This window comes from Podarcis filfolensis (genome assembly GCF_964270895.1).
Source record: "Podarcis filfolensis genome assembly, chromosome: 12".
In the NCBI taxonomy this organism is placed as follows: Eukaryota; Metazoa; Chordata; class Lepidosauria; order Squamata; family Lacertidae; genus Podarcis; species Podarcis filfolensis.
In genome coordinates this window covers 3,399,119-3,413,264 of record NC_139614.1, presented here as the reverse complement: position 1 = coordinate 3,413,264, position 14,146 = coordinate 3,399,119, and the positions used below count along the sequence as shown (strand labels likewise).

The window sequence follows — 14,146 nt, the reverse complement described above, 5'->3', positions numbered from 1 at the left end:
GGGGAAACTTGGTTCAAATCCTCATTGCCCAGAATGTAGTTGGCAGATATCTGCCAACATGTTTTAGCCTGCCTAAGAGCAGTCATGCCTGCATGTGGTTTTTCACTTTGACAAGGCTTTGTATGTGTTGTACTGTCAGCTTCAACTGTGGTTTGTCTTTCAGGTTGTAGACTCAAGGCTTGTCTCTGTTTTCGACGCTAGAGAGCTGGAATTGGTGATAGCTGGCACTGCGGAAATAGACCTCAATGACTGGCGCAACAACACAGAATATCGGGGTGGTAAACTATGCAGTTGTTTTTCCTTCTCATCTTCCATTTCATGATGCTTTTGCCCTCCTCCTCTTGGTGGAAATTCTCACTGTCCTCTTAAGAGAGACTGGACCATAGACTATGAGTTGGCCCAGATGTCTAATAACACTACTGATCCACCCCCTCCAAAAAAATCCACCCCGTGGTCATACTTGGCTTGTTTGTACTTGTCCTCAGGCTTACACACACCTGCAATCACTTACAAATACTATGAAGAAAGTATACATGTATACTAGGATATTACAGGACTGCAGGGATTCATTTAATCACAGGCAGTCCTTTATGGTCCTGTAGCAATTCCAAGAATTTTTCCAGTCTCATGTACTAATATATAGGTCTACTTCTTGTTCTCATGGGATACAACTGAGGATGTGTCCAAGTTTTAAGATGAGGATGAGCAAACCTGATATGATCACAGATAGGACACAGAATAACAAGAGAAAAAGAATGTATAGCACTGCACAATTGTTCTTGTCCTGGGAATCCTGGTCATTTAAAACTGCAGCATTAGAGGGGAAATGCAGTCACCTTGCACGCATTTAACTTTCGCAATCACAGCTTTACATGTTAGGCAGCCAGCCATCACACAGTTGCACAAAATAAATGCACACAAGGCGGAGAGCTTAAAAGTGCTTTCTGTACTGGGCTTTCCCAGCATGGAAAGAGCTTTTAAACTCTCTGCCTTGCTTACTGAAAGACTTGTGTGGGCTTAGGGAGGCTCCTGCAAGATGGAGGAGTGCCAACTTGAATAAAATATTTGGGGGGGGCAGGTAAGCCCCACAAAATCGATCCCAAGACACACCATTTGAATGGTAATGCCCATCAACTGGAGCGGGGGTTGCCCCCTCAATTTTTTTATTGGGGGAGTGAAGGGACCTCAGCCCCAAGAGTTGGCTCCTTTGCTCAGATGGCTCCACGAGATCTCGCAAGAACCTCCAGAGCCCACATGAGACCTTCCCAGAGTCTGGTAAGCAAGGCAGAGAACTTAAAAGCTCCCTGCTTTGCATGGAGAGCAAGGCCCGCTTAAAGCATGGGCTTAGAAAAGTAGGGGTCGTCACCCAGGGAGTGACGGGAGTGGTTCTGAGTGACTATACATGATATCAGCTTTACGCACAACCCCAGAGATGTAACCCTTCACAATTTGCGAGCCTACTGCATTGATATTTCTTATAACTAAACTTGAGCATTAGGAGGAGTTGGCTATATACAAATGCAGTTTGCCACATTAACTATTTTTTTCTGTGTACATTGCCACTCATTTAGTTCAGTGGTTTTCAAACTGTTCCAGGGAATCCTGTGGTTCTTAGGAAGCCTATCAGAAGTTTTTACTTGAGAAGATTAGTAATGGCAGACAAGTTTTGCTGAATTACCACTGTTATGGTCCTGCCCCTGAAATGTGCCACATGAAAGTTGTTGGAAATGTTTTAGGGTGCACTTCCTATTCATTCAGTAAGGCTCAACTAAGCTGCCCACATGGCATGAATATGCACCCACCTTAGAATCCTCTGTAAAGTGCAAGAATTCCATGGCAGGCCCAGAGGGGATTTTTGGCAGACCAGCTGAGGTGAAAATTGTTCCCCAGAGGTACTGCTTTAGCTGTACCATTAGTGAGAGCCAAAACAAAAAAGGGAAGGCAGAAAAATCCTGCTGCTTTATTTCATCATCATAAGCAGTTGTGGCTTCTCTTTATATGTTTCTAACACATTTCTCATTTGCACACTTTCTGTTTTAGGTTACCATGATGGACATATCGTAATACGATGGTTCTGGGCAGCAGTAGAGAGGTTCAACAATGAGCAAAGGCTACGGTTGCTGCAGTTTGTCACTGGGACATCTAGCGTGCCGTATGAGGGCTTTGCAGCCCTTCGAGGGAGCAATGGATTACGACGCTTCTGTATAGAGAAATGGGGTAAAATAACATCCCTCCCAAGGTATGCTTGCATTTTGAATAAGATCATACATGTTCTAAAATATTTCATGGCATTTCCTCATTTCCATTTATATCCTAGTAGCAGATAACTTTATATGATGTGCTCAGTAAAAAAGAAAAAAAAGTGTTAAAAAGAAACTTAAATGTCTCATTTAAAAAAGGCTCATTTTCCATTCTAAAAGTTTCATCTCTTCAGCAGAGGTTTGGGCTCTTACAAACATCTGACAGTGTCACTTAGATGTCCTAAGCTGTCATGCTTTGGGTTTCTTTAAAGACACTTTCTCTAAATACCCTCCTGGATCACAGAAGATGCATATTGAAAACCAGATTGAAAGTGATCCAAAGAAGAAGGGGCAATTGGCATTGAGGGCACAATTCAAGCAGTGGGATCCAAACTGAAATGACTGCAAGTGATTTTATCTGTAGCTATCACATCTTACTCTCATCCATCTTCCAAGGAATTGAAGTATGCTCTTTTCCTCAGCCTAGCCTATGTCAGGATGCTGCCATATATATAATAGAGAAAGTCTCTTGTTTGCACCCTCAGGCCTTTGGAGAACAGACAAATAAAAATAAACTTAGAAGAACCTCTGCCCAATTCTTTCCATTCCCCCTTAGTCTTCCACTTTGTCATCTTTTCTTTTAGCATTTGTATATATTCATTAGGATAGCTTAAGAAGAAAATGGGCTACAGGAACTTGTAGCATTCTGATAATATTTATCCAGTTTCATTATTCCCTGTTATCTGCTTATTGAGAAGCATGCAGAATAGGCAGGTGAAGAACTATTTTGGTGCCTGTGGCAGAAAATTCAAACAGTATACCACAAAATGGTTAAATATATATATATCTACTTCTTCATTTCCATTTCTCTCTCTCTCTCTCTCTCTCTCTCTCTCTCTCTCTCTCTCTCTCTCTCTCTGTGTGTGTGTGTGTGTGTGTGTGTGTGTGTGTACACACACACACACACGTGGATATAAATGGAAATGAAGAAATATATATATACATACACAAAAGCTAAATCATTTAGAACTTGATGCCATTTAAAGGTATCCCAGAACTTGCCACTTGAGGTTGGCAGAGCTGGCTCTGCAAAACAATGATTTGCCCAGCACACTTGGTACCTGTACAACTTGTGGCAAACACATAATGTGGCTTTTGATTCTGCTAGGTGCTCACAACTCTGGCGCCACACTTCACAACCTTTGTTTTAGTCCTATAATTAAAGGGAAAGACCAGCTATGCTACATGCCAGGAATATCTCCACCTGCGGTAGATTCACTATAATTAAGCTAAGGACATATTTGGGAGGAGGGGGAAGAGCTGGTACAGCTCCAGAGGGTGGCAAGATTGGGGATTTGCCAGACTCCAAGACCGACAGTTTCCCAAAAGCAAAATGCCTTTCCCTTTCCATTCTTACAAAGCACCCAAGAAGGTTGGAGGTGGCATGAAAGAATTATCCATTTCTTCCATGTTCAGGGGGCATTTGTGGGTGTCTCAGTCAAGAGCCCTCAAAATCTTGAGAGTCAGAAATGGCCTCATTTCTGGAAACACCAGATTCAAGTAATGATTAATGTTCAGGCAAAAACTGCCACGTACCTGTGTGTCCTTTATGGAGGAGGAGAGCCCGAGTATAACTGGAATCAGTCTGAATCCACCTGAGAGACTGGCTCAAACCTTTCCAAAGGAAGAAAGCCTTTGCATCAGCAACAGCCCGAACTGAGTTCCTTTCAGGACACTCTCCAAGGACTAACTATTCCCCTAAAGCTTTTGAGAAGTGCTCATATTTTTCAGAAAATGTACTAATTACACATTGTTAAAGTTTCCTGTAGAAATCTACTGCAATTAACTTGCTGGGTAGAAGAAAGGAAAGATTTAGAGTTTTAGAAAGATGCCTCAGGCTTTTGGCCTGCCAAATACTAGAAAGGTAATTGGCCTCTTTCTGCTTGCCTAACTTGTTCTCCTAGATAAGATTTATGAATTTTATTCAGCTAGACTGAATATATTAATATTCACTATCTAATGTTCATCTGCTAAATAACTGAATTCTTTGCAAAATAAGCTTTCGCTACAAAATTAAATCTTTTAGGCTTTCCCACATATGTGGTTTAGCCACAGAAGCAAAGGGTGACTTTCTCATTCCTGAGTAGGAACATATTCCTGCAAGTTTCTTGTCAGATTATTGTGAGGTGTTAGAGCACTACGGTTTTGCCCTGGGATGCTGGTGAAGCTCACTGAGGACAGCTCCAGATTTGGGCTTTGGGTGCTTGTAATACTTATCGCAAACAAGAGGCAATGAACTGGATGAGGGTGAATAAATTGAGTCTCTGTCCAGGCAAGACAGAGATTCCATCGGTATGTGGTTCGTCCACCATGACTAATGATTCAACCTCTTCTTAAGACCATGGGTGGCTCACCTGCGACTCTACAAAAGTTGTGGGATTCAAGCTCCCATCACCCCTCAGCTAACATGACTAGTAGTCAGGGATTATGCAAGGGGTTACATATTTCTATCCTTTAAAAACTGTACCCACGGTGTTCTTTCACTTTCAGGGCACATACATGTTTCAATCGCCTGGATCTTCCTCCCTATCCATCCTATTCTATGCTATATGAAAAGCTGTTGACAGCTGTTGAAGAAACTAGCACCTTTGGACTTGAATGAGGACATTCAGACTTTTTGACTGTGTTCCTGGTCAGTAACATCACTACTTTCCCAGCTGCCATATGATTTTGGTTTTCTGTGTTTTATAATCTGGGAAAAAACATCGGGATTGACAAAAGCTGTGCATGAAGAACAGCCTTCCTTTAAGAACTAACCTTCATGCTTTCATCTTTGATTTCCAATGGACAACTCACCTGTATGCAATATAAAAAAACCCTATCTCAAGGTCTCTGTATATCTCCACATACCTCCATTAGTAACAATGAAAATATGAATGCAAGTTATGCTACACTTGACCAAATGTTAATAAATGTTTACTCCCACCTACGTTGATTAAAAAACAACAACAAAACATCAAGCATTCCAAGCTTTTATATGCACATCTCTTCAGGATTAAACACACTGTTAATATTGCATCTTAACAGCTGTATCTGCTGATGGGAGATGGCCAAGAGTCTTGTCATTCATCTTTGATTTTCTTGTACATATCACACAAAGGTGAGATAGCACCTATGAGCAAAACTGTTTTTGTTTTGTTTTTTAATACAAGAACTCATAACCCAAATCAACTACATCAGCTGGAGCTGGGCCAGGCCTAAGGTGTAGATAAGACATTCACAACAAAACAAACCTGTAGTGCAAAGCAGAGTGTGCCTGTGATTGTTGACAATTGTTGATTGCCAGAACAGGAAGGAACTTGCATTGCAGAGGCACTGATGGGAGGTAATGTAATGACAACACCCATGAAGCACCCAAGAAGGATATTTTATTATACAGCATAATAGACAACATCACCTTACCTAATTAATGTACATAGCAAAAGTAACAGGAAGAATAACCCTCTTTCTTCCTAATATTTTCTGGTTCTGCTAATTGATTTCTTGTTTTTTGATGTTTAAATACTTCCTTACAGAAAAGAAATATAGACAATCTTGCACCCTGTAATGGAAGCAATTACTTATTTGAGGCATATTGATCGACACAGAATTGTGGTTTTTGTTTCATTTCTCTTTGATCTCAAATCCTCCATAATTGCGGAATTGGTTCTACGTAAAGGGATTTAGTTAGTGAAGCTGCAGAGAATGATGGTGCTGAGGCAATATGAATGACAGTATTGTCTGCATTGCTGTTGGGGTTCCTAACGCACCATTTGGCTACCAGGCACATTAGTTATTAGTGAATTGTAAAGTTTGGCCTCTTTTGTAACCAGATGGAAAAATTCCTGGCTTAACTTTGAGAACTGTGCCTTCCGTTGCCAAAATCAAGACAGTAAAACATGTTGGAACATGCATACTTTGATGGGTACTGCTGAAAGTAAGGGGATGGGGTGGGAAATCAGCCTTTTTTGAGCTGAGCCAGATCTGAGAATAAGGCTGGAATCCTGCATGCAATTACATGGGAGTAATGTCCAGTTAACTCAGTGGAAATTACTTCTGAGTAAGCATGTTTAGGATTGGGCTGCATGTGTATTTTGTCTCCATCAAGAGTAGTCCTTATTTCTATGCAGTCTTTTTTTAAAAATCAAGACAGTGTAAGTTGTTAAGCATGTATGTGATCACATCAACAAAGAGATCATAAGAAATGGTGCTTAGTTATATGCTGTCTCTGAAAAGGGACCAATCCTCCTCTTCTTTTGCCCTAGGGGAGGTACAAGTATTGTGCTTGTATGCTGTCCTTTTCTCTCACTGTGGAAGAGATGCTAATACACACGGTCACTGCCCTTAACGTCTAAGTGTGGTAAGGATAATGGGAGAAGTATGTGAATAGTTGGGGCTCCTGAACTCAAGTTATGCTCCCTCACTTATCCTAGATGTGATCCTCTGGTTATGTAACTGATGCATATGCCCAACAAATTCCAAAAAATGAAGTGACACAGTACTGATACTCCAATATTTAGCAAAGTGATGTGGTAGTCACTTCCATAAGGTTGCTTTTCTGTTTAGAAACCTAAACCTATGCTCAGACAGGAAACATTCTCAGAATAGTTCCCAACCCAAATCAGGAAAATATAACTTTTAAGGTAAACCACAAAAAAATGACCTAATTTTTAAAAAATTATGGGCAATTTAGAATCCAAAGTTTATAACTTTTAGGTTTGGGTAAGAGAAATTTAAGGACATTTGTACATTTCTCATTTGTGCTTAACTGTGGCTGGATCATGAATGTTCTTTTTGGGAACATTTACACCCTTCAAAGAGGAAAAAATGGACAAAACAAAAGCCATGGGACCTGGGAACAAGTAGGTATATGAAGAAGAGATATTCATTACTGGTTTGGGTGTTGAGCTGGGCAGTAGGTGACCTGGTGAATGCCGGCTATTTTAGCTGATATGAAAACTAACCTAAACTAACCTGTGTTTGTGTGATGAATCCTTTATTAGGCAAACACCTGATAAAGGTTTGTTCATTCATCACTACCATATTGTGGCCTTATTCACATGAAACTTTAAACCATTGTTAAACTAAACTATGGTTTAAAGGTGAATGAGCAGCATCCTGCTGCATGCTGCTGAAACTGCAGCCACTTTACTCCTCCCCAAGGTGAAATCTTACCTTACATTAAATAATCCAATCTAGCATTTTAGATTGAAATGCCAGTTTCAGTAAAACCAATTAATTTGGAATCAGTTGACATCATTACATTTTTCATGTCCATATCAACTGCATTTAGTATACATTTTACAAGCACACACTATATCGCGTATATTACTGGTTGGATACAGGCTTAGTCATGCTTATAACAGACTCATTAGAAATAATGGTAGTCACCTCTAACAAGTCCCATTTATTTCAATCGGCCTATGCTACATACAACTAAGTTGGGATCCAACTCCATAATTGCTGTAGGAAGCCTCTAAATAGATGAGTGTTGAAGCAGCCTACCAAACAGAACTTGGAATGCAATTTCCACTTACAGTGGTGCCCCGCAAGACGAACACCTCGCAAGACGAAAAACCCGCTAAACGAAAGGGTTTTCCGTTTTTCGATGCGCTTCGCAAGACGAATTTCCCTATGGGCTTCCTTCGCAAGACGAAAGCCCATAGGGAAATCTCCAGGACAGCGGGGAAGCGCAGCTCCCGCCGCCAGCCTTCGGAAGGCTCCTCCGAAGGCTGGCGGTGGGGCGGAGAGATCTTCTCCCCGCGCCAGCCTTCGGATGGCTGTCCTGAAGACTTGCGGTGGGAGGAGGGTTTTCCTTCCCACCGCCAACATTCAGAATGCTGTTCTGAATGTTGGCGGTGGGGAGGAAAAACCCTCCTCCCACCGCAAGCCCCGGGAACAGAGGAGAAGCGCTGCGCGCCTTCCCCTCTGTTCCCGTACCTGTCCTGAAGGCTTGCGGTGGGGAGAAAAGCCCTTCTCCGCACCGCCAGCCTGGCAAGCGGTCTCCATAGGAACGCATTAATTGATTTTCAATGCATTCCTATGGGAAACCGTGCTTCGCAAGACGAAAAACTCTCAAGAAGAAAAAACTTGCGGAACGAATTAATTTCGTCTTGCGAGGCACCACTGTATTTCAATGGAGCTTCTTTGCATACCTCTCTAAAACAAATGGAGGTTCCTGAAATATTAACCTAAAAGCAATTGTCCAATATACAGCCTCTGCAATCCCCTGTGCACAAAATCTTAGGGAAATCATTGTATCTTGGGCATGTGTACATGTATTTAAAATTACAGCCAATGTCACTACAAAGTCATATGTATGGTGTTGAAGATGAGGTATCATCTTTTTCAAGAAATGGAATGGAACTTAACTAGACAAGGCACAACCATCTGACTGGTTAGTTTGAGGCGGGCCAAATATAACAGTACTATATACCAAGAATTAAAACAACATCCTTTATTTATAATGCTGTATAGTCAGGATTTTAAAAACTATTTAAAAACTATATTTTATTAAAAAGTAAACTATTTTTTGTAGAGTGGTGGAAGAATTTGTATATGCAATGAAGGCATCTGAAGCAAGAGTGATGCTCAAAATGTCACTATACAGTTATGTACCAATGCCAGATATAGTCTGGGAACTGAAATAGGATATAGGTAGCTTTGGATTTGGCCCCCAGAACGTTTGTCTGTTCCATTCTAGGAAAACACACTGTAGATTTTGTTCTCTAAATCTCAGGCAAAGCCAGTGCTGTAAAGAATCCAGACAGGAAGCTTTCTTCTTCATACCTTTCATTTTTCATGACACCTAAACAAATCCATTTTTCATCTGTTCCACAGTATGGGCTTCTGTCAACTCATTACAGTATTAAAAGCTACTTATCTGTCCAATTTATCATCATCTATTTCTTTTTATACATTTATGCATTGGATCAGAGGTGCCGACTTGACGAAAATATTGGGGAGGCAGGTAAACCCCACCACGGAAAATCAGTCACTTGACATGGTGCACGCAAACCATTTGAATGGCAATGCCCATCAACTTTGGGGGGGTGCTACCCCCCTCAAATATTTTATCGGGGGGGCGAAGACCCTTTGGCCCCTAGGAGTTGGATTTTTTTTCCAAGTCAACATTGCATTGGACAGGCTCCCCTATGCAAGAGACTAAACAGCAGAGGAGAAAGGCTGAGAAATTAGCTTGGGGAGGAAAATAAATTAATTTTAAGAAAAAGAGGAGGGCAATCTTTAAGATTCCATTTTGCAGGTGACAAAGAATATATTTGTGGACTTAGGACCCAGATTATCACAATCTGGAGAGATTGCATTGAAAAGTGCAGGTATATCATTCTGGGACCCATTAATAGTAGCATGTAAGCTGCTCCCCTGTGACACCTGTCTCATTCTCGGGGGGGGGGGTTGCATTAATGAAGTAACCACATGGGTGGAGCCAGTCTCATGAGTCTTGACCTACCATGGGAGTGGGCAATATAGGAAAGTGGTTTCCACATCAATCAGGTACATGCAAATATTATAAAATGAAGAGGAAATTCATACCTTGTTATATATATAAAAAAGGGGGAACAATTGTCCAGTAGCACCTTAGAGACCAACTAAGTTTGTTCTTGGTATGAGCTTTCATGTGCATGCACACAAAAAGCTCATACTAAGAACAAACTTAGTTGGTCTCTAAGGTGCTACTGGACAATTTATTTTATTTTATTTTTTATATATTTCTACTGCGTCAGACCAACACCTGAATCTAATACCTTGTTATGTCATTCAATAGACTATTTGGTCCAAGCCCTTTCAAGTCTCAAAGCAGACACCCAGCTAATGCCATTTTATTTATATAGCAGTCCAGGTTCTGCTTGCAACACAAACTCAAACCCTGCTGTCCTTAGTACAATTGATAAGATTCATTTTCCTTTCTTGTAAACACTAGCTTCATTTCCCCACATTACTGTCTGCATTTATTTTAGCTATACTGTAATTTCATGTTACTAAAACAATTTTTGTTTCTATTTAGCAATTTTCAAGTTTGCTTTGGTGTGATGATTCCACAAAGTGGATTTTACCCAGTTTCCCACTGCACGGTCATAGTTTCTGCATTAATTCATCGGGGGTGAGGGGAGGAAGGGATCAGCATCCCAACTTCATTCAAGTGCCAATGAAGTTTTAGTAATGGAGAGAAAATTTGGAGTTCACAACCAGGTTGATTCTTTTCTTTTCTACAGGTCTCATCACAACAAAAGCTTGGCATTGCTACAGTATGAGACTTGTTGTTTAATCCTAAATGCATTAATCTGAAATCCCCACATATTAATTTGGATAAATTCAAAGCATATATGTTAAGATCATAATCTAAATCCATGGACACGCTTAACTGGCACTAAATTTACAGAAAACAGTGGGATTCTTTCCACAATCACATAAGGTTGTTGGAAGGCAATCCCATTTCAGTTAAGAGAGTTATGGCTTTAGAATTCTATTATTCATTTTTCAGTGAACTATCTCTGCCCTAAATTAAATCCTAGGCTTTCTGAAGTCAACAGGACTACTGCCATTAATTTCAACAAACACATATCAGGAATGAATTCCCAGTGGAAATCGAACCTGTTCAGTCATACATATACCAACAAATCTTTCTACGTTAAAGATGGTGCTTTTTACGATTATTCCTCTTGCTGTACCTCAGTGCTTAAAAAATTGACTGCAATATGCCACAAATCTGGGATAGCATTTCCAAGTTATTATGTCCCAAAAGGTTGTATTATTTTCTCCCTAGCACACCATAGTTCCTTTGATCAAGTCAACAGGTGTCTGTAGATAGTAGATACTAGCTATAGTCAATATTGAAACATTAGCTGAATTCCCTGCAGCTTCCAATTTACCTAAAACCAAGTGTCTATTATGGTTTCATTAAAGACTTCATACAAGTCAATGGCAGGAAAGGTCCTCGTTACTGGGCTAATTTTGCTTATATTGACAGGAAAATGTCACATGATACTCAGGCTTCGCTTTCTATTCAATCATATCACTGTAAAGGAATGTCAATAAAAAAATCTCTTTGTTATGGCATCAGGTGGTGTGGTTATTAAGAGTTTATCTTCTGTGGCTTGCTTTGTGAAGGGGCCTGTTCTATGCCCTCTTGTTTGATAGAATCTCATTCTTTAAAGCAGGTGTTATATTACCTAAAGCAGGAAAGTCTAACATTTTTTACCTGAGGGCTGCATTCAACTTTGCCAACTCCCTGGGGGACCATATGGCAGTGTGGGGTGTGCGTGCCCCACACTCTTGCATACATACACCCCGGACACACATCCTCTCTCCCCCTAGCAGATCTATGCTTTTCCATTAATCAGATGGCCAATCTGACGACAGAGAGGAAGCAATTAGCATCCCTATCAACATGCAGAACTGGGTGGAGGTTAAGGCTGCACCTCCTTTATCTTTTCCCCTCTTTATGGCTGTTACTGCCAAAACTGGTACGGTATTAGCAGCCATAAAATTTTTACTTGGGGGCCTGGTGAGGTTAGTCTGCTAGATGCTTTCAGTAAATGACTTATTGATGATGATGATGATGATGATGATGATGATGATATTTTAGAATTGAATGTTGTATTTTCCATTGTGGGGCATCAGTAATCAAACCAAACCACCAGCAGAAATCTATTGGTTTAAATAGGAATTAGATCTGTGCTTTGAGAAAAGACTGTAGATGAAATCAGTGTTGCACTTCAGATGTAATATGGTTTGTTGCAATTTGAGTCAGGAAGGGGATTTCCTCCTCTGTGACAAATTATGTAAATCACCCAATCTGCAATACTAGAGGTTCAGCAGAGGTTAACTCAGGGGTCAGCAACCTTTTTCAGCAGTGGACCGGTCCACGGTCCCTCAGACCATGTGGTGGGCCAGACTATATGGGGGGGGGATGAAAGAATTCCTATGCCCCACAAATAACCCAGAAATGCATTTTAAATAAAAGGACACATTCTACTCATGTAAAAACACGCTGATTCCCGGACCGTCCGTGGGCCAGATTGAGAAGGCGATTGGGCCGCATCCGGCTCCTGGGCCTTAGTTTGCCTACCCCTGGGTTAATTTGTCCCTGAAACACCAGGTACTACCCATGCTTTGTACCTTAAAGAGACAGAGCTTTATACTCTGCAAATTGCACAGTCTCTCAAGGCCGACACAAAAATCAGGCTGTCATTTCAGTGCATATAGAACGTAAATCAGAAAGGACGTTCTCCACAGCAAAACACTAGAGGCCATTGTCCTCCACTCCACAGCTTTCTGTACTGCTTGAAAGCCAAGTATGTATCACTGAGGATAATGCATTCAAAAACATCAGTCTACAACTGCAGGAGGCGAATGGAGTTAGTCCACATATCTGCCAACACTATTTGAATATGAACAATTCAGTATTCCTCTAAATTATAAGCAAACCACAGATGCAAGAAGGAAGATTAGCACCCCTCACTGCATCGCAGGAATCCTCTACCAACTGGCTTCCAAGCAGGTAAAATTCTGCTTGCAAAGAGGAGCTAAACTCACAGTACATGGGGAAATATGTACTGTCAGGGAATCAGGAGCAGGAGCACTGGGGAGAGAGGATTGGGAGAGCGAAGGGGAAGAATCCGAGGGCAGCGTAGGGGAGTATGACAGTGGCCCGAGAGATTCCATGAGCTTCTCCAGCGAATCAGAAGATTCCCAGAAGGGGGCGCCGATGGTCAGGGCAAGGGGGGTCCCAGGGGGGACGCACCAGAAACAAGGAGCCAGAGGGGAACCCCAAAGCAGCAGTGGAGGATCGGGACCAGTTTCCCCACCACAGCGTAGTGGGGGGGAAGAGTCACATGTGTCAGGGGCAGTGTCTCCTCCAGAGAGGGAGTCAGGGCTGACCACGCCTCCAACGGAGGGGAGGTCAGTTGCAGCTAGCCCCCCCGAAGGGGGAAGCAGTGACAGCAGCAGTGAAACGGTCAGGAGGAAAGCTGCTGGCTGGGCGCACGCGCTAAGTTCAAATGTGCAGGCGCGCGGAACAGCAGGAGACCCGGATGGGGAACCAGCTCCTAAAGCCTGCCGGAGGGAGGGAGAAGGCTCAGGGGAATCAGCCGGAGAAGAGGCTAGAAAGGGCGGAACCCCGGCGGGCAGGCGGACCCAGAGGAGGAAGGAGCAGCGGAGAAGGTGGAGCAAGGCTAGAATCTTAAATTGGTGTCAAGGGGGAGGAGACTCAGACGGAGCATCAGCGGTCTGACACTTGAGACGTAGAGCTGCGCGCTGCGGCTCTGGAAGTGAAACTGAACTTCAATAAAGACTTTTATACTTAACAACGAAGCAGCGTTGGTCCTTTGTGAGCTGGGACCTAGGGTAGCTCTGACATGTACATAGTATGGTTTTCCAACATCTGAACTTCCGAAGAGCACCTGTACCATTTAACATTAAGAAGAAAGTGTCAATGCTTTTTCCTGTCGCTGCCACTGCTAAGAAACCATCTCCACTAAAGCTGCCTCAGCACACAAGAGAGCAGTCCACAGTGGCTGCTGTGCAAAGTCTTCAGGTTTGTTTGTTTCACCAGCACATGCACAAATTATTTCTGTTCTTTTGTATTCTCATACTTTATTCTGCCCAATTGCCTACGTTTTTCACCAGCATGTAAAGGGACAAGGCACAGAAGAAATCAAAGTGTCTAACTTACTTTTAATGAATCATGAAAGAGAATTTGGACAGGTGGTGAGAAAAAGTGTACCTGCTGAAATGTTCTCTCCTGCACAACACTGAAAGGTACAGGAGCTCTTTATTCTTTGGGAATTATTCACCCTACAAGTATGTGTACAGTCACCTTTCATAAACACACCTTTCCATCCATT

General features: G+C 42.0%; 1 protein-coding gene across 8 annotated transcripts in view; it reads left to right on the top strand.

Annotated features, from left to right (window-relative positions):
* The window catches only part of HECW1 (HECT, C2 and WW domain containing E3 ubiquitin protein ligase 1), a 188,021-nt gene extending 182,767 nt beyond the window's left edge, over positions 1-5,254 (top strand). For 7 of the 8 annotated variants that reach the window (XM_083577560.1, XM_083577557.1, XM_083577563.1 and 4 more), the window contains 3 exons: positions 164-278; positions 2,041-2,239; positions 4,791-5,254. In XM_083577560.1, the coding sequence (XP_083433686.1) occupies positions 164-278; positions 2,041-2,239; positions 4,791-4,902 (426 nt within the window). In that variant the 3' untranslated portion in view covers positions 4,903-5,254. The remainder of the gene's footprint in view (positions 1-163; positions 279-2,040; positions 2,240-4,790) is intronic. The other variant, XM_083577559.1, reaches the window with a different exon arrangement.
* Positions 5,255-14,146: the final 8,892 nt, after the last annotated feature.